The sequence below is a fragment of the Grus americana genome, chromosome 4, assembly GCF_028858705.1.
Source record: "Grus americana isolate bGruAme1 chromosome 4, bGruAme1.mat, whole genome shotgun sequence".
NCBI lineage: Eukaryota > Metazoa > Chordata > Aves > Gruiformes > Gruidae > Grus > Grus americana.
In genome coordinates this window covers 81,270,324-81,294,995 of record NC_072855.1, presented here as the reverse complement: position 1 = coordinate 81,294,995, position 24,672 = coordinate 81,270,324, and the positions used below count along the sequence as shown (strand labels likewise).

The window sequence follows — 24,672 nt, the reverse complement described above, 5'->3', positions numbered from 1 at the left end:
CGACGGAAGAGGGAAAAGCAATCCCAAAGCTTCTCACGTGGGAACGCTTCAGGCCGCACGACGGTGAAGCCAACCAAAGTTAGCAAGCGCTTGCTGAACGAGACACCGCGAGTTGGCCCCGCACAGGGTTCTTGCTCTAGGAGGAAGGCGAACACCGTTTGCGCAACGCTCGAGATTTTCAACCGTCTCAGCGGTTCTCCTGCCAAAACCTCTACGCTAGTCAACAAAATAAACAGTGGTGTTAAACACCGGCAATGACGTTTCTGCGGTGGCACGTATGTTCAACCCTGCCACGGGCCCTCCTCCACCTCTAGCACAGAAGCAGCACTGGGCAGCTCTCCGCACGCGTGCAAGACACAAAGCACACCCACCTTGAGCTTGTGCTCCTTCCTGTTGACGATGACGGCTGTGATTTGCTGGTCCATGAAGATGAGGATAGTCACCAGCAGTGCAGGGATGGCTGCTGCCAGGTACACCCACCACGGGTTCCCTCCAAAAGGTGGGATGAACCAACCCCTCTCGGGACTGGTTGGCTTTTAAGGGCAAGGAAAGGAAAGCTTGCATTAGAGCCGCAATATAGGAGCGATGACATCTACATACACCTGTACTTCCAGCGACGGGGCTACAAGGAGAGACCTGAGGTTTGCAACAACTTCCTCCTTCCCGTTAGCACCAACAAAAGGTTCCAAGCATGGAAGCAGGATTTAGGAGATAAAGCAGCCAACGAAAACCATGCTATCAAAACGGGTCTCATCTGAGTACAAGGGCCCTGTCCAGACAGCCGACTACTCTCCTGTTTTGAGGGCAAGTCATTTCACACGGGGCAGACGGGTGGAAAAGAGAACCTCTTCCCAAAGCCACCAAACGAGCTGACAACGACATACCTTGAATTCACTTGGCACAATGAGTTTTGGTGTGTCCACACCTACCAGGGCATCTATTCCACAGAAAATCAAAATGGACAAGATAATGGCAAAGTCACTGATGAGCTTCCGGGCCTGAAACAGAAGTTGATATCACATCAGTACGTAGTACGAGGAAAGACCGTTTCACCCATGCTTTGGTTTCTGTGCGATACTCCAGGCTTGTGTCCGGTGGCGATACGAGCTCATCATTTCTTTCGTAGAAACAAAGGCGCGCATCGTCACGTCTGGTGCCGTTTGCCTCGACGTGCCTTGGTACCTTTTTGCGTTGGCTGAAAGCCAGACAATTAGGCCTAAATGGAAGCATGAAAACAAGCCCCAGGACAAAGAAAACTGCTTTTGTAAGGAACGCCCCCATGAATCCTTCAAGGCAGTCTCACTGCTGTTGGGTTCGACAGCCGGCGACCACGGGCACGGAGACCTAGTTCCTCTGCGGCACCGTCTGAAGAGACTGTGCAGGATCAGCTTCCAATATTAACAGATACCGAACATTCACAAATAAACCTAATTGTGACTTTTTTAGACATATAAAATAGTTTCCTTCTGTTTGCCTTCTGATCTCTGATTCTTTAGGGTCCACATAGTCCTGGTTTTCTGTGCAGGGTCAGCGACTGCTTTTTTGACACCTTGTGATCACGGGGTTCCTAAGGTTTGTGGCTTTAACAAAAAATACTGCGTTACCTCCAGACTCCATTTTTTTAATATGACTGATTTTGCAATGCAGATTAAAAACAAACAAACCACGACAAAACCAAACCAAACAGAATAGGGGAGAAATGGTATTTTACACCAGACAATGGAAACAGTCCCAAGCTTCCCTTTAGAAGATGGCAAGACCCAAAGCTCCACGACAGATGAAACGTTCTGCATGACTGGCTGAGATGAGATTGTTTTCTGTTCAAGTAACAAATCAACCTGAACAGACAGGAAACCAAACTACGCTTCTCGGCTAAATCCTCAGCGCGCCCTAAGAGCGCCCAACTCCACTGAAGCCGCTGGAGTATGACAACTTACAGCCGCCACTGGTTGGAGCCCCGAATTTAACTGGGCAGGACCCACTGCGCTTGCCCGTAGCTGCGTGACCGTTTCAGCGCTGATGTTCCTGCCAGGTTTCCTGGGTTCACATGGTTACAGATAAATTGAGCTGCATTCCAGCCCGGATGGAATTTGTTTCCTTTTTATTAAAAATAATAGAGGTTCAATTCTAACACAGCAGAACAGTAAACATCCATGCAGGATAAATCCCCGTGTGTCAGAACGCCAAGAACAAGGGGTGGGGGGGGCAGGTCTTGGAGAGAAACACGGCTTCGGTACACACGGAAACTGCCAGCTCGCACGCGTGTCGTGGCACCTTTGGTCAGGGAGCCAACACAAGCGGATGCACCTCAAAGGGGCATGTAAGGCGGCTGTAAGTCTGAGCAAAACCTGGTTTAAATCAATGCCGAGGTTTTTCAGGTCATCCCTCTTTTGCATCTGATCCTCAGAGAGGAAAGGGAATTTCTGCTTTAGGTCCCTACCGTAACAGGTCGACCCGACACGGACTGTAGTCGAGTTCAACATTTTTGCAGTGATTTCTGAGTATTTCATACGCTACGTGGTAATATCAAAGGTGCATCTCTGCTCTCCTGTTCCATACGACAGCTCGCTTACCTGCTCTTACTCGGTGACACAGCAACGGGCTGCCTCCCCAAAGACTCCCGCTGGCTCTAGGCAGGCAGACTTCTGACGTAAGGATTAACAGCCCCTCTTGGTCGCTTGAGCCCTGCGGAACGGCCACGCATCCCACCCCAGCGCCTGTACATCACACTGAGCGCTCTATCTGACGCTGAAAACAGCCAGCTGAAACTATATATGCCTGCAGGACTCTTCTGATTTCTTAAGGCTGCTAAACTACATCGTTGCTGGAAGCGTTGTCGTCAGTACGTTTAAAATCACTGCCACACCCTCACCACGGCTTATGGCTCGTTTTGGCTCCTTTGCTGCCTTACCCGTGCCCTGCAGGAACACCGAGCGTGAAAGCTAAGCGATCCCAGCCACGCTGGGTTAACCAGGACCGATGCAACGCGGCTTCCCTGCGAAGCGTTCCTCCCTGGCTGCGGGAGCCATACCCAAAGGAGGGCTGATCTTTCCACGCTGGAAGAGTGAAGCAACAGGCTGCTAGGGCGAAAGGAGATACTTACCGTGGTTGGAAAGTAGCGACTGGTCTTGAATTTCTTCAGGGCCATGGAGCAGGTGTAAGTGCCAAAAAAGAGGATGAAAGACATGAGGGTGATGTCAGGGACGTATCCACAGTTGTTGCCCACAAGCTGTCCTCTGTATTTCAAGCACTCCTTCGCTGTCAGAGATGACCAGTCAATGGTGGTGTTCTGCAGGAAAAAGGAGAACATCTCCATAAAGCTGTGCTCATGCAAACCCTGCTCGTGCTAGGACAGGAACGGGGACACAGCGTCAGGAAAAACACCGGGAGGAAAAGGGAGGCACGGAGCAGAGGCTGAAAATCCCCGTGCTTCTGGGCAGACAGGACGGATGTTAACCCGGGCAGAGGACGGCATTACCTGGGAACTGAGCACAACCTGGGCCTCGGAAAGAAGACAGAGATTTTTTGACCCCTGCTGCGGTCTGCCAGACACGCTCTGCGTTCTCCAGTGGAAAGGCAATGTAGGAAACCTCACGCAGAAGCTGGAGTGGCCTGACGCCACCTCTACATCCGCTCCCCGCTGCTCGTTCACTGCAAGCAGTGCCGAACCCAAACCTGCTTCTCTTGGATCAAGACCACAGCAAGAAATTCCCTTCCTCGCCCCTTCTAGAAACCAGGCTTGAGCTCGCCTAACGCCCACTGGCGTCAGGGGGCTTCTGCAGGAGGCAGCTGCGCTTACTGGGTGCCATCAGCGCCCGCAGAACGCCGGACGTGCAAAGAAAAAGCTGGCGCACGCTGTAAATAATGTTAAATTGCCGTCTCCGCGCAGCTGGAGGTGCCGAAACGCCCTCCGTTTCCCGGACAAGCAGCCAGAAGGGTGCTGAGGCTCGGTTCCCCCCCTGCAGAGCCCTGCAGCCCCAGCTGCCTTCCCCGGGCGCCCAGGCGGCGTGGCGGGACTGCCGAGCTGGTAGGAAACGTCCTAGAGCACCCGCTCACCCGCCGGCACCCAACCCAGCACCCCCAGTGGTCTCCCTTGACTTCGGCCAGAGCCGAGGGTCTCTTCCCCACAGTCTTGCCAAGTAAGAACCTGCGCTTGAATTTCCTGTCGTTGCTTCCATTCCCGTTGGAACACCTCGTTACTAGCGATGACTGACTGCGACGGCCAGGCAGCGCGGCACGATCTGGATTTCGGCTCTTGTGGCGGAACCCGGGGCCGCACAGGCCGTGTTAGGTGATCATCTGTTTCCTAACGCTCGTGGTGAAGCCGAGCCCGAGGAAGCGGCTTTTCCCCTCCCTGCCCCATATAACAAATTCATCGGCGCCGGGACAGGACCGTCTCTGCGCGGCATCGAGCAGCAGCGCTTTGTGCCCCACCCCGTGGATTTCTGCACGTCTGCCCTGGCTGCTAACTGCAGGACGGCAACAGAGGGGAGAGCGAGCGTGGCTCCAAAGCAGGGAGGTGAACTAAGAAACAAGCGTTTGGGGGCAAATTTTACATGTTGCTATTTTATATCTGCAGAAATAGGCACCAGAGAGTGCTCAATAGGCGGGATTACCACTTGGGGTATCGGAGAGCGGAAAGAAGAGGGCATCTCTCTCCTTTGGGAGACCCCCCAGTGTGATCTCGCTTCGTCCCCTGGCAGGATTTGTGCCAGGGCTGCTCTGCCCCTTCCCACAATCCCTGCCCTGCGTCCCCAGACTCGGGTTTTCCTTTGAAACTCCAAGGCATCCACAAAGGGGCCTGGAAACAGAGCCAGGCTCTGGGGACCAGGAGACCTCACTTGTGTTTCTTCACCCTGCGACTGATCCCTCGGGGACCCTGGGCAACGCTCCTGCCTTCAGGTTCGTGCGTCGTGCTCCTAGCGCCTGCGGACGGCTCGGAAACCGTTCCCTTTCTGCTGGGCCACCCGATGCCGCACGAGAGTGGCCGCCACGTGAAAAGAAACACAGGCAGGAGGGATCCGTGTTCTTCAGCGGAAAGCTGTTACTCTGCGTCTCAGCTTAGTTCCCCTGCCCCAAAGACAAATGTATCTGACCCCACCAAGCTCCGTTTCTCTCTACTCATCATCCAAAGCTCACCGCCGGAGTGAAGTGTGGAAAAGCCAGGCTTAGCTATGGAAAAATCCAAGAAGGGGATGGCAACAGGACCTTCCAAAGGAAGGGCTGGCCACGGCACTCCTACCGTTACAGCCCCGGACGCAGGGCTCTCACTAATCCCCCGGAGAACCACCTGCGTCCTGCCACACGCCCCGATCGGACTGCACAAAGTGGCCGCTGTTAGCAAGCGATCAGCATTGCCCAGCCGTGCCCACGGCATTCCGCAGGCGGTACTACGAGACACCCCGGGAGGATCAAGCGAGCATGCCGAAAGGAGCAGCGTCACGGGCAGCGGGGGCTGTCGGCATGAGGGTTTTCTTCGCGCGCTCGATTCCAGCTCCATCGGCACGGCCCAGCGGAAGCGCGCGGCACGCGCAGACCTCGAAGCCCGTATAAGCCCCGTCCTCGCAAAGGGCACTTACCGTCCCGGTAGAGTAATCGAACAGCTCATCGGCTGATGGCACCGTTGTCCCGTTAAATAACGAGCTATTAACTGCAAGAGAGGACAGAAAAAGGAATACCGTGAGCCGTGCTGCCGAAAAGCACGTTTCAACTATTAAATCGTGTTAACTCCATCAAACCGTTTGCAATCTCTTTGCTCCGGTAAAGTGAGACAAAAGTATTGTTTCAGGGTGACCCAAGAGCATCGATCATCAACCGCTTAAAAACTGGAAAGAAAAGGCTAAGGGAAACATAATTAAAACCTAACTGGGGTTTTTTTTGGAGTTCATTGTAACAAAAAACCAAAAGAAAAACAGATGGACAATATAATATTTCATGGTTTTGCAATATTTTTCTAATGATTTCTGGATTAAAACTAATATCCACAGAACACTCCTAATTATTAATTTGAAATTAATGCACAACCCCAAAGATATCCAGAAAAGCAAAATGGATCTCAGAATCTAGCGCAAACACATTTTTGCGTTAAAAAAAAAAGACAAAGAGTAATTGAAATCAACAGGATGGGAATAATTTCTTTGAAAAAAGGGGCGGCATTCATTGCGACAACGACACGCGCTTTACTTTTCTTTCCATGGGATTAGAAATCATTTCTTTGAAATTTCATTTAGAAATGCAATCCTTCCTGAAAATAGGCTCGTCGACTACGTCCTCGTGTTTTACGCAGGTTTGGTACGAGCTTTTAGGTCTGTAAGAACATTTACGCTGTATTACAGTAGTGCATAGCTCCCATGTGTTCAGCTGGAGAAGGAGTAGCTGCGTTTGTCTTTTCCACCACAGAAAGCACGCTGGGGGCTAAGTAAGGAGCAGGACATCTGCGTGTGGAGGGGACCTTTCCCGGGCCCTCGACAAGGCAGATCGCGCGACTCGGGTCGAGACAGGGGTTTTGCTGAGCCTCAAGCGTTACTGCGGGTCCTGCTGCCCGCGTCTTCCTCGCGACTGCGCCGAGCCGCGAGCCGTGCTGCGAGGACGGAGCCGAGCCTGGGAAACGATGCCATCCTTGAGAGGGCAAGTTTGAGAGGCGATAATCAACGTCTCTCTTGGAGCGCTTGATGTTCTTTTTCTAGCGCTTCCAATCACGCCCAAACCCCCTCGGCAGGCTCGACAGACGAGGTACGACGCCTTTTGGACGGAGCGGCTTGTCCCCTCCGAGCAGAAACATGCCAGGCGGCCGGTTCAGCGAGGGTCTTCGCTCTGTCACGGCCGTGCCCAAAAACCGCACGGAGCCGAGAGCAGCGAGTCGGAACCTTCCAGACCCCCGGTCCCCCCCGCTGCGGCTGCCGGCCCCCTCGGCGTTCAAGCACCCTGCCCCCACGCTTTGCTTTCGGCTAAACAGTCGCTACGCGGACGCTGGTGCTCCTGAAGCGGACGGATTGTGGGTCCGGCTGCTGGTTTTGCCTTTTCACCTCCTGACCCACGTGACGCGCCGGTGCGCGTCAGCTCGGAGACACAGACCGGAGGTGCAAGGATCAAAGGGAAATCGCCGCAGGACACGCCGAGTAATTCTTGCCAGAGCACGCACAAATCCCGCCGGTGATTTCAAAGGCATTATGTCAGGGTGCTGCGGGACGCGCGGCGGGGCTGGCGAGACGCGGCTGCCCGGCTTTCTGCGGCCGCTGCAGGTGGGGGAGCGGGCAGAGGCCAGAGCAGAAACCGAGCCACGCTGGCGAAGGGCTGACGCTCAAACTCTGCAGCCAAATCTTAACGGCGCAGAGATGAAAACCAGCGGTAAAAAGCCCGAACCAGAGTACGAGGGAAGCAGAGTCAGCTTCACCTGGGGCGTGATAGGAACCAATAAAGCTTTACCTGCACTCACTCTGGGGAAAAAACCCCAAAGCCATCTGCCCCTCTCCGCAGCGCGACCCCCACAGCTTGTCGACCGCTGCTTACACCACCCCGACAGCAGCAGCCGTGAGCTGCGCTCGAGGAAAATCACCGGACAGAAAGCACCCGCTACCGCGTCACGCTTTGTCTCCCAGCAGAGGCATCCCCTTTTGCTCGTGTGCCACGCGCCCTTTCGTTCCGTTTCCTGCTGCACGAGAGAAAGCTTGCCAACTCTCGGGGGGGAATGGCAGCACGAAGGGTAATGGATGTCCTAGCGCTGGCTCCTTACAAAACCTGCTGCTGCTAGACGGGACAGTCTTGAGCTTTGTTTCAAAGACATCTGACCGCACCGCTGGGACCGCAGTTTGCTTTGGGTTAAGTTCAGATCTCCTCGCTTGTCGTATGCTGTGCCACCCCCCGCAGTGCCTTCATCCCGAGCCAAAGGACCGAGAGCCCCCCCGGCTGCCAGGGCCCCGCTGCCCCTTTCCCCGAGCTGACACCGTGCAAATATCCCCCAAAGGCAACGAGGATCTTCTGCCTCTACTTTGCCATCTCATGTAGGGCTTCAAAAAAATGCAGGACACGGAGAATAAGGCCACTTACGTTCAGCGAGCAAAATGTCACGGACTGACTCCCGCTGCGCGGCCAGAAGCACGTACGCAGAGCAAGGCGCTACCTTTAAAAACGAGCCAACTCAGAGGGGCTGCGGAGCCCCTTTGTGAAAGTTCAGCTTAGACTCTGTCCCGGCTGGCGCTCGCTGCTTTGCTGCTGATTTACGGTCGCACGGTAAGAGAAAAAACCTCCGCGGTAGCTGTGAGGAGCAGCTGAGGTGGAAACCTGTTTATTTAAGGAGCGGGAAGAGAAGAGCCGCGGCAGCGCGGGTTGGTGAACTTTCGCAGACCACACGTGCTCATCCTCCCCCAGCTTGCTTACAAAGGTAAAGAGCAGCCTTGTGTTTCCGGGCGCAGGTCTCCGGAACTGAGCTGTGGGCTCTGCCACACGCTCCCCGTCCTCCCCACGTTCCGCCGTACCACCACGTTTGCCCTGGGCACCGGCTCTGCGCCGTAGGCAAAAAAGTGGCGACTTTCGATTCAGCATTGACCATTCCCCGCCGCCCTAACTCCGACAAAGAAAACGCCCCGGCGGTCAGCAGGCAGCAGGACTAGCCCGACAGCCAAGCGCCTGCGGAGAGCCTGCGCTTAATACCCAACGCGAGCACGCGGCTCCTGGGGATCCAGCTCCCGACACCTTTTGCCCGGTGCTAGCAGCAGCCAGCAGCTTTTCCTGTTTGACAGGTATGTCGAGATAACCCGCAGTTTACTTTGAGCACAAACCAAGTTTCTTACTCACTCCTCTTTGTCTGAAGGATCCTAGGAGCGGTCGCAGCTTCCCTAATGGTACGAGCCAGCGTACTTCTGTTTGCGTTTGGGTTTTGCAACCTTTTGTTCCCGCTCGCGTTGCCAGATCTGTACGTATGCTGGCTACGCCTGCCGTGCAGCCCACGCTCTAGCGATAGGCCCAACTGTTGGATATAGGTCCCTTCCGCTCCAGCGAGGAACCGTTTGTGCTTTTCCACTCATACGCGCAGCCGGGAGGTGGAAAACCACCCACGTTTGGGTGACGCCCTGAATAACTCCAGCTCCTGCACTCGACATAATGGCTCAGCGGATCCCAGGAGTGACCCGAGCACCGTGGCGGTGACCTGGCCACCACTTCGGCCCCTTCACAGACTTCTCGGAGGAATGCCCCTCAGAATTATCAGCCACAGGGACGCGGGGAGACAAGGGCACAGAGACGGCTTCTCCACCAGTAACGATGCTCACGCGAGGAGAGCCCAGGAAGGTCGGCTACAAAGACCTTCCAGTTGGCACGCAGGGGGAAATTCACCCCTCGGCCTCAAAATAAGGCTGAGATAGGCTATCTGAAGACAACTGATAAAGAAGGATTCATCTACCCGTTTATTATCTGGATCGCAGCACAACAGGAAAAGAAAGCAAATGCAATCTCCTATCTGCAAACTGGAAAGCTAATTAAACATTCTCTTACCTGGATCTAATGGTTCACAGGCACAAGAGTATTGCGTGATATAGTCCACCTTGAACTTGGAGTTGATCGGGTAATGATCTGCCAGCTTGATCATCTTCTTGAAAGCATCGTAAATGAAGATGAAGCTAATAAGGGAAGAAAAACCTTCTTCGGTGAAGCGGGTGAAGTACTTGACCAGGAAGCTGGCATCGGTCGCGACGAGAATGAGACACTGGAAGGCTGACCAAAGGCCGATCCAGAGACGAAACTCCAGGTAGTCAAAATCATTGTCTCTGCAACAAGACAGGGGTGGTGGGAAGGGAGAATATCGGGGTTAGATAAATCCACGCAGGATCGTGCCTTCCCGGTGGGAAGTGGTGAACGCACAGCCGCTGGGACCTGTCTCGCTGAGGCCCAGGGTCATCCCACGAGCCAAGCTCTCCGCTTTCAGCCGGCCAACTCCATGAACGTGTGTGGCGCAGTTTAATAGCCGAGGTGGCAGAAGAGCATGCAGAAGCGATCGGTCTTGCTTACGCCTCCGCTAATAAACGTTACCAATGAATTCAAGCACTTTCTAGGCTTCCCGGTAAAAATCCTCCCTTGGCAAGCACGTGCAGAGCTGTAAGGGGCCAAACATCCAGCTCTCCAGACCCAGAGCAGCTCAGCGCCGCAGCTTTCCCCCAGCTGAAGACATAACCACACTTTACGTATCTCCTTCAGAAAAGCAATCTCCTGCCAAGCCTCCCGCTCAGCAGCCTGCGTTGCCATCTCTCAGGCCCTCGTGCTATCTGCGGAAATCTCGATATCACCAGCAGAAGATCGAGAAGTACAAAGGTACAAAGCAGAAGAGGACAAACCCTGGTGCCAGGACGTGGCAGAACGATGGAGCGAATTGCATCGTTCCTTCCTGGGAAATAGGTTTTCCCCCGTTTGCTGCTTGAGGCTGCCGTGCCCTGACGGCGCAGAGTCCGAAGGCACACTTTTAGGATCGAACAGACGTGAAAAGCGAACGCCGGAGCAGATAAGGCCCTGCCAGGGAGGTTACAGCCTGCCCTGGGAGGCCACGGGGCCCGCAGCCCCAGCCAGCCCGTCTTCCCTGGAAGGCAGGAGCCCTGCCGTGTTGAAGGACAGGGGAGGAAGGGCAGTTTCTGTGAAAAATCATAGAATCCCAGACTGGTTTGGGTTGGAAGGGACCTCAAAGCCCATCCAGTCCCACCCCTGCCACGGGCAGGGACACCCTCCACTAGCCCAGGTTGCCCAAAGCCCCATCCAGCCTGGCCTTGAACACTGCCAGGGATGGGGGAAAAGCAGCGAGCGGTGCTCAGCAGCAAAACCCTTGGTAGGGTGCTTGCACCCTGGCACAGTGGGATGCCTTCAGAGCTGGCTACGGGCTGGTCCCACCATTTACTCGAGTCCCGTCTGCAGACGGACTCCCTCAAACCTTGTGCAGTAACAGCGAAACAAGTCCCCGCATCTCCCACGTGCCTGTTTTTACGCGCCCTTTCCAGGGAGACACGGTGTGCCGTTACACACCTCTACCCTCGCTCAGCAGTCACCCGCAGGCGGCAAACTGTGCCGTGTCCGGTTGGCTCAGACAGGGTCGGGCACCTGCGGTCAAACCGAGCCGCGGCAGGGCTTGCTCCTGGTCGTAGATAAACCTCTCCGCGAGGGCTGCAGCCCTCTCACACTGCGGCCCTGACCGGGAGGAGGGGGAAGGAGCAAGGAAGAAACAAAGCGATGATTTAGAAGCAGAGAAGGTGGGGGGGGGAAAGAAAAATAATAAAAGAGCCCAGTGCCAGCTCTCTGAAATCTCCGGCGTCAGTGCCTCAGAGCGCAGGAGCTGCCATCCAGCCGACCGAGTGCGGAGAAGGCGGCTGGCAGAAGCCCAGACGGCATCCTGGCTGCGCACCGTTGAAGAATTTCAAAAGGTTTTAAACTCCCCCCCCCCCCCCCCCCCCCCCCCCCCCCCCGCCAAAGTCCTGCAGCACTTCTGAAGCTCACAGAGCAAGTGAAAAAGCCCAGGACATTTCACACACACCATACAACAGGCCGAGTACTTTTGCCGTGACGAATTCTCTTTCCGAGGCGCCTGCAGGGGAAGCGTTCCCAACAGCCGCCTTGGCAGCTGGAAGGCAGCAGGGCTGGGGTCCTGCCTTCCCGGGGAGCCCAGTGCCTCGCTCCCCGCCGCTTCCAGCTCGGAAACCCGGACTCATTTCACAATGGGCACTGGAGAGACTCTGCACGGGAGCGGAGCTCGCCAGCCAGGACGGAGTCGACCCAGGGCGTGCTGTAGCATCGACCCATTCTGCCGGCAAGGCGGCCAACGCCGCTCCCGCAGGCGCCCAAAGCTAGACGCACGGCTGGGTACGCGAGGCTTTTTAGCTATCTCTCCGTACGCACACGCGCACACACAGAGTCAAACTTTAAATGAATCGGTAAATGGGAAGCCTTTCTAATTTTGCTCCCAGCAGGGAACAGGGTGTTGTGAATATGAACAACCACAAATGCATTATTGAAAAATCACAGTACTTGATTCCAATTTCCTTGCGAGAAATTCTCCCTCGAACAATCCTGCCATTCTGCTCCAGCAGGTTGTTAGGACAATAGATTTACAACCACCTCCTCCTCCTCGGGTTAAAAATAACCACCTTCTGCCTCCCAAAACCGTACAAAGTGTTTTTCCATCTTGCCTTTTTCCTTCCGCGTGCAGCACCTGGGCTTTGGCCTGCCTGCCAGAATCAAACAGCTAGAGCACGTCTGTTCCTGATTTCATCCTTTTATTCCAGCCGAAGAGAGAAAAGCAAGGTGCCCCCCTCTTGCCCCGCTGCGGAGCTCTTGCCACTGCGCAGCTCCCACTTTCCCTCCCGGGCTAGTCTAACTTTCTGTCTGATTTTTTTCTCCCTGCCTGGGCTGCAGCAGGGAAGAGGTTTGCTTCCCCCTCCTCCTCTGCCCGCTTCGGCCGGGCTGAGCAGAGCAGAGCAGAGCCTGGTCCCGGGGCCAGGCAGGAGGGGACCGCGCTGCATGGGAAGGTGCAGAGTCGTCTCTCCGTGGCATCCTCGACTCCGAGGTGAACCTCTCCCCGGCTTGGCACGCTTACGGCTCTGCCTAACGGCAGTCAGAGCGCGCTGCCGGGCCATCCGGGCTTCAAACCCAGCAGTGCTGATACAGAACAACGCCAACGGCCACAACGCAGCGGGAGAATCAGACCCTGCCCGCTTCCCCCTGCCCTGCGCCGTTTTCACAGACACGGCTCACACTGCCACGACCATCGTCCAGTGAGTTCAGCAACCCAGCGAAATCACCCCGGCGCAGCAGTGTGTATGCGGGATGGCATGTAAACACACCGTCTGCCTTAGCCCCGAGCCCCTCAAGACGTCTCCGACATGCGGGGTGTTTGCAGGAAGGCATGATTATACGTGCGCAATTATCTCTGAGTAACCGCCCACAGAGATTGAACCTCATGAGGGAGGAGATGCAATTAAACAACCAAACATATACCACGTCTCCTGCCTTACTGCAACCTGCAGCCATGTTCAGCTTAATAATTCAATAGACCTTTTCTAAAAATAACCACCACCGGCCCACGAGCTGTTCCACATCACCGGCGACTGCTTTTGAAAGCGAGCCCAGTAACGCCTTCCCTCCAAAAGCTCTCACCTGTGCGTCCCGCAGCGTGAGTCTCCCACACCTTGCCATGCTGCGAACACTCCCTGACGGGGGAAGAGGGGGCTACAAGCGATCTGGGGGGTTTTCTGTACCACCCAAAGCCATCTCCTTGCAAAGAATCCGTAGTCCTACGTGTAAAATCATCAACGAGTACACGCGTCAAATCCCCAGTGAAGATGCTGGTCCCTTTAGGGATTCTCACGATCCTTTGCCAGCGTTGCAGAGGTGGGAGTAGTGCAGGAGAGCCCCTAACCGACGGGGCACAGCTATCCTCCCCGCCCCAACCTCAGCGCCCGGGGAGGGGGCAGAACCTCTTCGCGCCAGGGAAAAGGAAAACACCCCAGAGCATTTAATGCGGCAAAGCTCCACCGAGGAATTTGGGGACAGGCAGAGACGGATAGCTGCTTCTGGCAGAGGTACTTTTGCATTTATAACAGTGATTATTTCAAATGAGCACTGATTTAAGGACAAATTTTTGGTAACCTTGAGAGCGGCGGGATTGTGTTAGTGAAATCACGGAGAGCTGGATTCCCTCCTCGGCTCCTACGGGAAACGTGGAGCAGCCAGGGAAACCCAGGCAGCGGCCGGGCAGGAACAGCACGCTGACCGTAGCCGCTGCAAACTTCTCGTCGAGGACAGCCTTGGCCGAGAATTTCCAAGAGGCCCCAAGGAGAGCCGTACCCACAGAGCGGGCAGCGCTCCGGGACATGCGTGCCCGGGAAAATCCCCGAGGTGACTGCGCTGCAATCTCAACAAGGAACCAAGAGATGTTCCGCTTCATGCACTAAATCCTCTCCTTCCCCACCGCCAGCCGTCTCACTCCTCAGCTGGTATTTCATTAGTGCGAGACATTCCTCCCCTCCGCCCTCCTCCACCCTCGTACTTACTTGCTGAAATTAAAGAGGAGTCGTTCAAAGACAAGGACAGGTCCCGTGCTGCTCAAGATTGTGAGTGGCTGACCAGCGAAAAGGCAAAATATCGCACCGGTGACGGCCGTGCCCAGAAAGCTCTCCAACACGCCCTACGGGAGACAGAGGAGAGACGTGAATTCTACTGAAAAACCCTTCCTGTTAGCCCTGCCGCAAGGAAACGAGTAGGTAGAGCAGTGACCGTCGCGCGCTGTATGCCGACACGTCCGAGACGAAGGGGAGACCATCTTCCGCCCTCGCCTGCAGCTGCACGCTGAGACGCCTTCGTCCCACACACTCCGTAGGTACTCGGGATAACCAGCACCCCCCCTCGGTGTTTCTGAGACCCAGAGCTCGATAACGCTACGGCGTGTTCTGCATTTGACAAGGGGAGGGGAGCGTTTTCAAAGACCACCTGAAGGCTTTGAGAACTCCTCGAACACCTCCCACATCCCTGGCAGTAAAGACACACATGTGCAGGGCTCTTGCAATAACGGAGGGTGGGTTCTCCTTCCTTCTCCAATTGCGCAGACGCTCTTTCTACATAAACAAGATGCCTCTCCTTCAAGTAACTGTTTCAGTAAGCGAGACACAAACCAAACAAGGCCACTTCATCCAGCAGTCCTCATGTGTTGAGATCCAAGTTCATCGGATGTCACCAGCAAGTAATAAATTCCATGTTTAACGGGCTCTACAATTACCTTTGGCATCTGTGGCAAAACAGCTTTGCTGGAGAAGGATAAAAGAGCGTGCTTGATGCGTTCCTGGATTTTCATGTCCAACTATAGCTGCGCAATATCTACTTTTAAAATGCAAAACGTGGATGAAATATAAATGGCAATAAAACGAGGTTATCCTTCTACAAAAATGGCAGAACTCGCTGGACCTTACCTCGTTTGCTCTTACGGAAACTAATCCGTTTACGCTCGACTGAGTTTTAAAGGAACAGCAAGAGCATCGCCTTCGACTGAACAAGACGTGCAGCGGCCAGCATCACCCTCTCCAGGAACGCTGACCCGAGAAGCGGGGCAGATTTAAGCAGAGGCTGACGTGCGCTGCTGTAGCTGCGTCTGAACGAGCAGCCCCATCAACGCCGCACGTGCTGAGCAACCGGCCCTCAACGGCACACGCAGATCCTGCTCTCCATTCCTGCCAGGCTGCAGGGCGGGGGCTGCAGTTTTTCTGACTTATCAGCGGTAACCCGAAGAATTTAAATTAAGTTTTGCGGCTCTCTCTCTCAGAAAGACCCACGTTACTGCTTACACTGAGGAAAGTGTATTCGTATTGTCATATGTCAAACCAGAATGTTGCTACACAGAGCAGAGGACCATTTTTTTATCTACTAAATTACTAGCAGAACATTCTCTAAAGCCATCATAAACTATTTTTCTTGGTGCAAACACGATCTCGAAATACCCGTGGTCAAGCACTGTTACTGCTGGGTAATTAAAGCAGCAGCGCGGCAGCCGCGCGGAGAAGCGGAAGGTAGGGACGGTCCAGTCGCCGCCTGTTCCTGACACGCGTTCGGTCACTCGTCGATGCAGACAAGCTGCTGCAGCGGGGACAGAAACCACCTTGCCTTGGCAGGAGGGGCCATCCTCGGTCCTTCTCGTTACCGAGCGTTACCGGCGATGCCCATCAACCGCCAGGAGCCGCGGCCGCGCAGGGATCAGCGCCAAGGCAGGTCTGCTCGCCGTGACGCCCTGCGGCCCTCGCGCGAGGGTTTCGGGGGGACCCGGCCGGGAGCCCGCCAGCCTCTGCCTCCTGCCGCGGGGGACTTGTGCGGGGGAGACGACTGCTCGCAGGGCCGGGAATGGCATTCGCACAGCTGATCCCCTTCGCTCCTCCCGCATTACTCATGGAGAGGGCCCTCGCGGCCAGCGCATCTGGAATCTCTTTTCCCTGCATTCTTCCACGTGTCTGTAGCTAAGAATAGTGTCTGTTCTCAGAAACATAAAACTCTCAAGTGAGCTTTTAAAGAAGCGTTGGCCGCGTCAGGCTCTCCGGGGCAGGCAGCGTGGGACGGGCGACCCTCAGTGCCTGACCCGGCGGCAGCCACGTTAATTGTTTACAAGAAACAATAAGCATCAACTGTGACGTGGTAGCCCCAAACCCACTGTTTTCAATGAGCACAAAACGTCTGGGGGAAAGCTTCTGGGTGCTGTTCCTCAGCTGCAGGAGCTGGCGGAACCTTCCCTCGCATTTCCGAGTAAAAAGACCGAGCGCGGCGCCTGCTCTCGCACGCCTCACAGCAACCCGCGCTTCCAAACTCCTGCCGCTGCAGGGACGCGCAACCGTTTGAGCAACACTCGACGTGAACCTGGACTCCGTCCGAGCCCACTGAGCAGCTCCCTGGAGGAGCAACTTGAACTGGGCGCCTTGGGACGCTTCGCTCCGGCTCTGACGATACGGGGGCATTCGAGGATGAAAAACGCGGAGTTTTGCTCTTGCGTTGAAAACCTGCGGTCAAAACCCTTTCCAGGCTCCCGCAGCAGCCAAGAGCCCTAACGCCTTTCCGAACAAGGGCGGTGAGTAAAGGTTCGTTCAAGGGAGACGGCAAAAGAAAAGCCGGTTGTGCCCAAAGTCTCCAAACCTCTGATCCACCACTGAACTCTTCAGAACAACTGCTGGTACTTCAATTTTAAATCAGTGCATGAATAAAACCCAGTAAATTCAACTGGTCGATGTACACGAGAAGCAAGTCAATGCTTAAGTGCACAAATTAGAAAATAACAGACAAAGTTTTCCTGCACTGAGCCTTGGCTATGTTATGAACGGATTTGTTTTTTCTAGCAACTCGGCGATGATTTTCCTGCACTTCGCTCCAGTTCTGTGCATTGAAGTTTAACGGCGAAACGGCCCCGGGGAGCGGGCGGCGGGGGGGGCACATCCACAGCCCCCCTCCTTGCTGTGGGCGCTCCTCCCTGGCTGCAGCCCAAACTCCCCTCCCTGAGCACAAACCCCTGAGAAGCAAGGGACAAAGCCTTCGACAGCGCCTCGCGTCGGTTCCTGCTGCTGCTCCCCCAGTTTTTGTCCGTAACAGCTACGCTGTGTTTCTGCGTGCTGCCGAGCTTCCCCGGTACCAAAGCCCTATTCTTAACTGCAGAGCACCAACGGTTTCCCTTTGCAACGTGGAGAATAAATCACTGAGCTCCAACCAGACTGTTTCTGCAGCTTTTGTCTTTCTAGGGACTTTTTTTTTCTCCGAGCAACAGGAAAACTCAGACTGGGTTTTATCTACTGCAGAGAAAACTCCGGACTAAAGGCAACCTGTGTCTTCTCTTCCATCCGTCCCCCCCGGCTGTGTCTCCCCTCCGAAGCAGCTCACGGTTTCAGACGTACTTTGGCCAAAGACGACTGTCACGTTCAACAAATGAATGCCGTTTTACATCAGAGGAAGGCTGCACACTCTGATATAATCCCATCGAGAAGGTTCGCGAGGTTCTTGGAAGAGTAACCTCAGCTCAGCATCCGAGGGATTAACGAAACACGTTTATGCGTCAACGCCTGGCACGTGGAAGAGCGCAGAGGGGTCCCCCAGGAGCACAGGGATTACCGGCTCTTCTCCTGGAGGCCGACCTGCTTTTATCGCCCGCTTGTGATTCTACTTGATAATAAACATTTGTGGGATTCTAAGGTAACAGAAAAGACTTCTGGACACAATAAAGTGATTATGTGCCCTAGGTTTGGAATCAGGTAACGTTTCCCCTTCCTCCCCCTCCTTTAAAGACCGTACCTCGCACAGATGCGGAGCTCACAGACCCTGCTCTGCTGCTCAGTGCCACAAGAGCGATGCTCACTGGTGGATCCCGGAGGCTTTCCGCTCTCTGCTTCCATTTGCTTTTATTTCTTTTTAACGTTGCACATCACCCATTTGTTTGCGTGACTGCTGCGGAGCTGACTTTTGGAAGAGCTAAACCGTGTTTGTACGGGGCAGGGGGAAGTTTGGCACTCCACCGCCTACTGAATCTTACTCCAGTCCGTAATTTATCACGGGGAAGTGTAGAGCTCCGGACAAGTGCCCCCTCTTTTCTATGTTTGGTTTAATTAAACCTGTGTAAATTATTAATTCAGTCATTGTCACTATGAGTTTAATCATTCTTAGGAGATTCAGCGTGGCTGCACTGAATCTATCTAAATACAACCTCCTGTGTTTCCTTCCTCTTGGGAAAGCCAAAGGGATACTACCGCGCGCTGCTGGAGCGTAACTCTGCTCCGGTCAGACACGAGGGACCTACAGCGGTGTTAACGCAGAGCCCCTTTCCTTTAGGCTTCATCTCACACTGAGCCGTCCTTGGAAGCCCCTACTTGTGCCTTCACCGCTGATCAGCCTGTCTCTGGCTATGCACCGTGGTTCTCGGGATCTGATCTTCCGCTGTTACGAAATCCATCTTTCTCGAGAACCTGGCGTTGCTCTCCCGTGTCGCATCTCCTGCTTCGCTCGCTTTCCTGTCAATCTCAGGATTTGTTTTTGCCGGAGAGGCACAAGTCCAGGGACTGTAAGAGTCACGCAGAGGATACAGTGCTATGCCCTGATGACATGGAAAGTCTGAATCAGGCTTAGTAAACTTCACCGGACTGAAACGGTACGACCGAGACACAAACACAGAGAGCAGATGAGAGGAACTTGTCTACATAGAAGGAGCAAGGGCCCTCTCTGTCTGGCCATCTTTCAAACACCATTTAAGGTAACCGCTTGTACAATTTTTCACAGGACAGCCGTCCAAGAGCAGAGAAAGCAAGCCAACTTTCAGTCGAAAGCCAGGATACCTCGATTAACTGCACCCAGAATGCAAGCTTTGCCGGTGGCCAAACGCCCCTTGACTGCAGAGAGCAGAAGGCGAATGAGGTATTTGCTGCTTCCGAAAGCTCTTGCTAACCTGCATGTTTTCCGTAGCGTCACCAAGCAATCCCCCAAAAGTGATAGCGTTGGTCACCGTGGCCAGGTAGATGAAAAGAACGGCTGACAGGGCTTGAATATTTAAAGCGTCGTAGAAGTCGCTGGCGAAGAACGGTGCTTTCCTCTTTATGTCTTTGATTAAGCCACCGCAGAATCTGAAAAGACAAGCAAGAGAGGACTCGTGCAAAATGTTTTACAGGGAAAGTCACCACGGTAAGTAATCAGAAACTTTGCCAGAAATGAAGGATTATCTGAAAGGAGTGAGATCATCACATGACATAATAGTCTTATCGCAGCTGTGATGGTCCAGGGATCTCACTGAGATCACGTTGTAAGGAAAGATCCTATCTTGGACATGTGATGCAGCTGGAAGAGACGAATTTCAGGAACGCAAGCCCTACTTCTGCTGAAACAGACCACTCGAGTTTGCGGTTCGGGAAGCCTGTCTGTTGGGGTTCCCCCCGCCGCCCCCCAGCTATACTGGTTGATGTAATAAAATATATTAACTCCAGTCTAAATCCCTGCCTAAATTTCTCCACATGGCAGACACAACGGTTGGGTGAGCCAAACAATCTGCTAAATGGAAAAACGCTTCAAACCATTAACCAGAAAAGGAGCTAGAAGTAAAAACGCAAGTAAGTGAAATCATCTTGGAGAACAAGACAGCTCCGCTTGCAGACATGTTCTTTTTGTACGGCCACGGATGAGAGCATCTAACTCTTACAGAACCCCCGTGCGGCTCTGCCGGTGCCAGCACGGAAGACGTTTCTGTTTTGGCCCTCGCTCCCTTGTAGGCAGTTCACCACCGACGCCAGGACTGCTCGGACGCTCCGTACGCAGAGGCACAGGGCAGGGAGGCGCGCATCACTTGCTGACCCAGAACCAGGACGTATCGACTGCCTGGTACACGCCGACGGGTGATTTCTGACTTTCAGACCTTTGACCTAATATTTAGATATCCTACCAGAACTTAAAAAAAAATCTAGAGCGGGAAGGAGGGCGCAACGCCACCACGAAAGCCCGTGTATTGACCCTGAAATGCTGAGCACAGTGTTTCACGGCCACCTCAACCGCATTCCCGCTCCAGCGGACTTTTACGTGGTGTGCAAGCAGAGTAATAAAGCAGAGAGGGAGGCCTCGGGCTCTGTTCCCTTCGGTAATTCTGCCCCATAAAAACCTTCATCTCTGCAATTCAACTGCAACGGCAGTGTCTGGAAAAGGGAACGTCTCTGCTTTTGGCTAAGGCACTCCCAGCAATCCAAGTGGAAACTGCAGCTGGACCGGCCACGCTGACGTCCCTTACGGTCCGTCGAACTTCACAGACCTCCAACAGCCGACACCTACCTGCGCCTTCGTTCATTTTTGAGCGCCTCCTTTATGACGCTTTGTCATTTGCTGGGGGTGGATGTTCAGAACCCTTGGGACAGCCCCAAGCTGGGCGCTAAGAACCCCAGGACGCGTTTTGGGGTCACAGCTCAGCCTACACAAACGCTATCTGGGGATGGAAAGCAGAAGGGGCGAACTGGTTCCGCAAGGGAAGCGTTGCCCCTCGCTCGGATCACGCCGGATACATCCCGCGGAGCGGCACGTTACCGACCTGCCAGTCCGCTGCAGTTCTTCACAGTCCCCGTGGCCCCCGCCGCCGTGTCCTCCATCGTGAGGCGTGTCTCCGTTCATCTGCAGATTTTCTCCGCCGGAGTACATGTTTTTCCTAGGCAAGAAGGCAAGCCACGCTGAGGCTCGCTCCACAACGCGCAACCCGCACAAACGAGCGCTCACAGCCTCTCCCGAAGCCGTGCTGTGCAAAGGAGACCAGAAGGCTGACCCGCGTGTTAGAAAGACCAAGCAGAACCCCAAAGCGTCTGGATAACCGCTACGAACGTTATTATACACCGACATCACCTTAAAGGGTACAAAACTGCAAGAACAGCCTCCCTCCAGCTATTAAGAAAGACCTGAACACGTCTCTAGTACTTTCTAAATACAGACAGCAACTCTGCGGCTGCTGAATAAACCTGGCGTACCCAAAGCACCGGCTCTTCCCGTCACCCTTCCCGAACTGATGCCCACTGTCCTTCATCCCGGAGCTAGGCCTGCCCGTCTCCTGCTCTTACCTTTTATCTGAGGAAGGGAGAGACTTGGGGGGCTCTATCCTAATGGCTGGATCCCACTCCCCAGGGGGGAGCACGATGACTTCATCCAGAAACTCGTCGATGCCAGCGATCAGGTCCTGCCGGTCCTTGGCTTTATAGGCAATGTCGTGGAACACCTGCAAGGGAAAGAGAGACTCCGCGTAGAAAAGGTTTGCATCGTCTGTGGTCTGGACTCCAGAGGCGGCTACCGAGTTTTACTCTACAAAAAACCCTTTTGCATTCTCAAAAAGCTCTCAAAGAGTATCAGGACACTCGGCACAAGGGTGCGTGACCCTCAGGAAAGCCCAAGTCCTTTAACCATAGAGATTCTCTTCTTCTAGGCATATTTCTAATTTTTAGCAAAATACACATTTCTAACCTGTTAAAAAAATGTTACTAAAGCAATTATCCATTTCTTTTATTAAAAAAAAAGAAGAGTTTTCCTATAAAGGAGGAGTTGCAATGATATTTGGAGAAGACGCTTTTACAAAGCCACAAAAAAGCACCGATCCGCTTTTCCTACCTACTTCATAGGTTAGTTTTCAACCCTGTGACACAGAAACGATGACAATATTTACTCAAAACTAGTGACAAGAAGCACAAAGGAGTTTTACTGAAAGGCCTAGTGTTACTGATGAAGAGCAAATGAGAGAAGAGAGGCCAGAGAGCATTAACGCTGAATTTTACAGCCATCTTTGGGACCACTTGGAGCGAAGGTGGATCGGCACATGCGATAGACTTAGTAAGAACAGCCGGTGGTAGGAGGGAGGACTTTGGGGCTACGGGGACTAGACCCTCGCTCCAAGCAGTGGAATGACAGAAAACAAGAGCTGAAACCAGATGAGCGGTAATTAAGCGAGCCGTACGGGAGCAAAACAACGCAAGGAGAAAGCAAGAAACAAACACGATGTAAATCAGCGCCAGACGCGCAGAGCCCAAGGGACACGGGAAGAAAGAAGCAGTAAATGAATATTGAACGCCCAGTCATCTCACCGAGGTGTACGGCTAGCGAGTTAATTGCTGGCTACTCATGGATAATGTATAAGCGCTGCCTGAACGAAGAAGTGCTCCGGCGCGACACGCAGCAGCACGCCCTGGGTGGAACCACTTCTGCCGTCACTACCTGGAGCGTAGCTGCGGGTTACTGCCACCGCGGGACACGGCGCAGGGCGCACACGGCGAGAAGATTAACGCAAAGGTTAATTCATAGTCTATTTGAAAGGGTGACTGTTAGCAGGAAAACACACACGATGGACAGAAACTTCCTGCAGTCCTGCTTTTATGAAAACATGAAGCCAGATGAAACCATTACGTAAACAGATGGAATTAGGTGACATTTGGATACTTCAGCTTTATGCATATGCCCATTCCTGTCGATCACACTGGAGGAAAGGACATCGGTATTAACTAAAGAAGTGAAACCCAGGAGAACCCATTTGGCACAGGAGACGTCAAGACACCTACCTCATCCGACATCAGCGTGGCGATGGCTCGGCCGATCTCATGGTAGGACTTTGCTTTGCCCTTCGGTCCCAGAAGAATGAAGAGAAATCTGACAAAACAAACAGATTGTTCCCATTTAGGATGGCAAAAATGGATCGCTTATTACTTATTACAGTATCTAGGCAGAAATTCAGCTTTAAAAAGTTGTGGCCCTTGTTAGAGATCCAAAGGCTGCCAGTGGCCTCCAGCTAACTTGGGAGTAGAGATGACACCCTGCAGCCCGTCACGCTTACCTGGACAAGCACGACACTACCCAGAGGTTTTCTCCCCAAAAGCCTTCGAAGTAGCCTTGAGGCCACTATGGCCAAACGCTATCACAGCCCTAGGCAGAAGTCGCTACCGAGACTGCGGGGTGAGGTGAAGGAAGGACCTTCCTCCAACACCCAGTCCCTGGAAGTGAACCACGCACGATGGATGCAGCTCCAGCACGGAGCGGGTGAGAATCCACGTCCTGCGCACCAGAGAAAGCCCATCCACCTCCACGGTGATTTATTTGGTCATACGCTACTGGCACCTTGTAGCTGTTCACCCCTTGTTTAAGATATCTGCGTTAAACGTTTCCCTAGCGCTATTCCCGTGCCATTGACCTGACAACAGCAGTGACGTAACTTCTGCTAAACAGCCAGGAGGGGACAGAAGAAGATTTAAGGACTGGTCGCTCCGCAGAGCTCCAAGGGCAGCGACACAGCTGAGCACCCTCTGTGCACAGGACGGAGCGGGGCCGGCACAGCAGCGGGCACGGAGGGAAGGTGCCGTTAGCTATCCACGTTGCTCGCTGCAAAGCACGTCGCTCCCCCGAGCTATCAGATAGCACTCGGCGTCCTCATTAACGCTCTGCTGGGGCTGGGATCTCTCTTACGGTTCAGCACCCAGAGCAACGACCCACATGCGAAGGGAAACCATTAATCTAAAATAGGACTTTAGCAATAAATAATTAAGCCTAACACGTATGCCCTGGATTTCCGCTCCGAGTATACAATACATACCAAGACCCGTAAGCCCATCTGACGGCTTCGTAGTCACAGCTTAATTCCTAAACAGGCAACTCAGGGTGCAAACCAATTCCTACGGTACGCACCGTCAGCGAGGGCGACTACATCTACAAGGAATTAGGAGTTAATTTCTTACATGATGTCTTTTGGCAGCAACTTTATCCGAGTCACTGCTAATGAGTTTGAAAAACACCGTGATATGAGACCTTTGGAGATAGGAAATTACTGCTCTTGATCTTTCCTGCCCTTGCTTTTGTCAGGGCTAATGTGCTATGAATCAGGACTTGACTACGTGACAACATGTTCTAATGAGATTCCTTAATGCAAAAGGCTGCCCATGGAGAATGGATGCTTCTGCCAACAAAACTGTCCAGCGGTTGTGCCAAAATAACGGGAATGCCGGTGAAAGGTGGCTGGGTTTTCCAACCTCTTAACTGATACTCATGAGAAAAAGTGTCAAGTACGGCCTCAAGGTTGGATGTTCAAACGTACCTAGATCCTTCTGGCTTGGAATGAAAAAATGAAGAAAAAAAGAAAAAAAAAAAAGAAAAAAAAAGAAAGAAAAAAGATACCAACATTGAAATACTACTTAAGTCAGGAAAGATCTAAGCCTTCTCTTAGACACTCCCAGTTCCTAAACTAAGTTTCGTACGCAAGGCCAAGGTATCAACGCTGAAATGGTAAAAGCCATTCCGCCTCCTGCAGAAATACGCTGATTTTGTGCCGCAGACAGATGCAGAGCTGGCAGCTACCCACCCACGCAGCAGCTACGTACGGCCTTGGCCGTACAAACACGAGCTTCCTATAAACGCCCTGTTCAGATCTGTCCCAGAAAAAAAGCTTTGGGTCATGGCGATGGCCCGACAATACATCTGTCTTCACGCCACCTCGCGCAACGGCCAACACCGGGTGGCCCACGGGATTTCCATGCCGACCATCGCGCCGGTCGGACGGTGTCGTTTCAAGCCTTCAGCCTGAGCTGGACTCTAACGAGTGACCTTGAGATAAAAGTCTCTCCCGCATCAACTCATCCTTGCAATCAGCAACAAAAGAAATCTCATGGCAGGAGACCAACTTCTCCATTTCACCTAATTTAGCAGAGA

At 53.5% G+C, this 24,672-nt stretch overlaps 1 protein-coding gene across 5 annotated transcripts in view; it reads right to left on the bottom strand.

Moving 5' to 3' along the window:
* The window catches only part of SLC4A4 (solute carrier family 4 member 4), a 217,059-nt gene that overhangs the window by 23,978 nt on the left and 168,409 nt on the right, over positions 1-24,672 (bottom strand). For all 5 annotated transcript variants that reach the window (XM_054823524.1, XM_054823526.1, XM_054823527.1 and 2 more), the window contains 10 exons: positions 22,539-22,626; positions 21,057-21,211; positions 20,540-20,653; positions 18,923-19,097; positions 14,022-14,155; positions 9,490-9,761; positions 5,580-5,650; positions 3,104-3,289; positions 885-998; positions 372-533 (listed from right to left, as the gene is read on the bottom strand). In XM_054823524.1, coding sequence (XP_054679499.1) covers positions 372-533; positions 885-998; positions 3,104-3,289; positions 5,580-5,650; positions 9,490-9,761; positions 14,022-14,155; positions 18,923-19,097; positions 20,540-20,653; positions 21,057-21,211; positions 22,539-22,626 — 1,471 coding nt within the window. The remainder of the gene's footprint in view (positions 1-371; positions 534-884; positions 999-3,103; positions 3,290-5,579; positions 5,651-9,489; positions 9,762-14,021; positions 14,156-18,922; positions 19,098-20,539; positions 20,654-21,056; positions 21,212-22,538; positions 22,627-24,672) is intronic.